The 1,720-nt window shown below is 28.8% G+C and overlaps 1 protein-coding gene across 1 annotated transcript; it reads right to left on the reverse strand.

Moving 5' to 3' along the window:
• Positions 1–517: 517 nt before the first annotated feature.
• Positions 518–1,409, reverse strand: LOC112457597. Its single transcript, XM_025020749.1, has 3 exons — positions 1,203–1,409; positions 921–1,098; positions 518–815 (listed from the first exon to the last, which is right to left on the reverse strand). Exons 1-3 carry the CDS (start codon positions 1,383–1,385, stop codon positions 751–753), a joined length of 426 nt encoding a protein of 141 aa, XP_024876517.1. The 5' UTR covers positions 1,386–1,409; the 3' UTR covers positions 518–750.
• Positions 1,410–1,720: the final 311 nt, after the last annotated feature.

A 1,720-nucleotide genomic window follows, 5' to 3' on the forward strand; every position in this document is an offset into this window, starting at 1 on the left:
TGCTTGATAGACCTCCACGATGGTCTCCTTACAGAGATCGAAAAGGAAAGTGTTGTAGAACCGCCTGTCCCTACTCTCACTCTTGTCTTTGGTCACGTCGTAAATCTTGGGAGGCGCTTCCAGAATTGCGATACACGGAATACAATAAACGAAATATGTATATATATATATATACACATATGTTCCAGAAAACTCATTGTGTCAGTTACAGGTTAGATACTATTTATTAACAATTACAATACTGGTCCAGTTATATGTATGTATGTATGTATGTATGTATTATATATATATATATATATATATATATATATATACACACATATACATATATTCCAGAAAACTCATGTATAATTTAAAAAGTATTAGTACTCTTACACACACGCGCTAATGAGACAAGACTATTCAGATGTAACTATTTATTTTGCGTTTTGTGTAAATCGAACAATGGGTAAATCGAACCAAGAAACAAATAATACATACAATAATGTAATACAAAGATATTAATATTTACGTCTAATTGCAAATCTTTTACATTAATACAGGCTGTGAGAGGCCAAGCTGTGGCTCTCCAAAATTATATTGAATGAAAACGTACAAAGTAGTATAGTACAATGTATAATATAAAGATATTAATGAAAAAAAAAAGAAAACGCGGGTATTGTAAAGACAGCTTAACATACTGTTCTAAGTCTGTGTTACTGTTTTAAGTCTGTCTTTTCTGCCACCATCTCTGTCGGGAGCTCCGGAGAACTAGCGACTTGTTCTTGTTAAAATCTCTTTCTCACAAATATTTGGGAAAAGTTGTTTTAATGTATCTAATAAAAAGAATGAGTGATTTTTTAAAAAACCATATACAAATACATTTCACATGTAGTTTTATTTTTAAATTATACAAAAAAGTATCCTAACAACATACATACCTTTCATTATTTTATATGTATTTGTTTCTGCAAAACTGTCCTTCTTTTTATCGCCACTTTGTCGTCCACAACCACTGTACTTTAATTGTACTGCCTTTGCCATAAGTCGAGGTAAAATTCGTTTTATTGCGTCAGATGTATTTTTACTTCCTCCTTCTATTATAGATATATAATCTTTCTGAAAAATAATATAATCACATCTTGTATAATATTGTGTAAATTGATATCTGTATTGACAAAAAATTTACGTAAGTGTAATATTAAAATGTTAATAAAAAGTACCATTATCACATTTAAGTCGTCATCTTGTAATCGATTGTCAAAGGCTATAAATGCTTCATATGAATCGAAAGGTTTATCGAAACCTAATTCTTTTTGTAAATCCATTTCACTCTGTCCTGTTAACGAACGTGTTGTCATTTTAGCCTTTATCTCATCATATCCTTTTCGGACACTGTATAACATGCTATTTGTTGCTTTTTTAATTTTTTTCTTAATAATCTTTTCCATACTTTTAATTATATATTTCTTTTGCTCATGAAGCAGTATTTCCAAATTTTTTGTACCTGAATAATAATATCCATAAATTTTACTTGATATTTGATTTAGATGTAAATGTAACAAAGAAAAAAAAAGATTTCAAGAATGTAATCATATTTCGTAAAATTATTGTTAGCTTTATGAAGGACAGAAGTATGTATGATCCCTTTATATCTATTGAAAAGAAAATAGAAAAACTTATATAATTTTTTAAGTATCTCGTACCATTGTTATTTTCAGAAGAACTATGTACAGGAAGG

Source organism: Temnothorax curvispinosus, unplaced genomic scaffold (genome assembly GCF_003070985.1).
Source record: "Temnothorax curvispinosus isolate PA1 unplaced genomic scaffold, ASM307098v1 QBEX01007939.1, whole genome shotgun sequence".
NCBI lineage: Eukaryota > Metazoa > Arthropoda > Insecta > Hymenoptera > Formicidae > Temnothorax > Temnothorax curvispinosus.

Coding starts and splice junctions, on each gene's coding strand:
- LOC112457597 (XM_025020749.1), bottom strand. CDS start 1,385: ATGTTATACAGTGTCCGAAAAGGATATGATGAGATAAAGGCTAAAATG. Junction 1,099..1,202: donor ACGACTTAAATGTGATAATG/GTACTTTTTATT, acceptor ATTATTTTTCAG/AAAGATTATATATCTATAAT. Junction 816..920: donor TACATATAAAATAATGAAAG/GTATGTATGTTG, acceptor TCTTTTTATTAG/ATACATTAAAACAACTTTTC.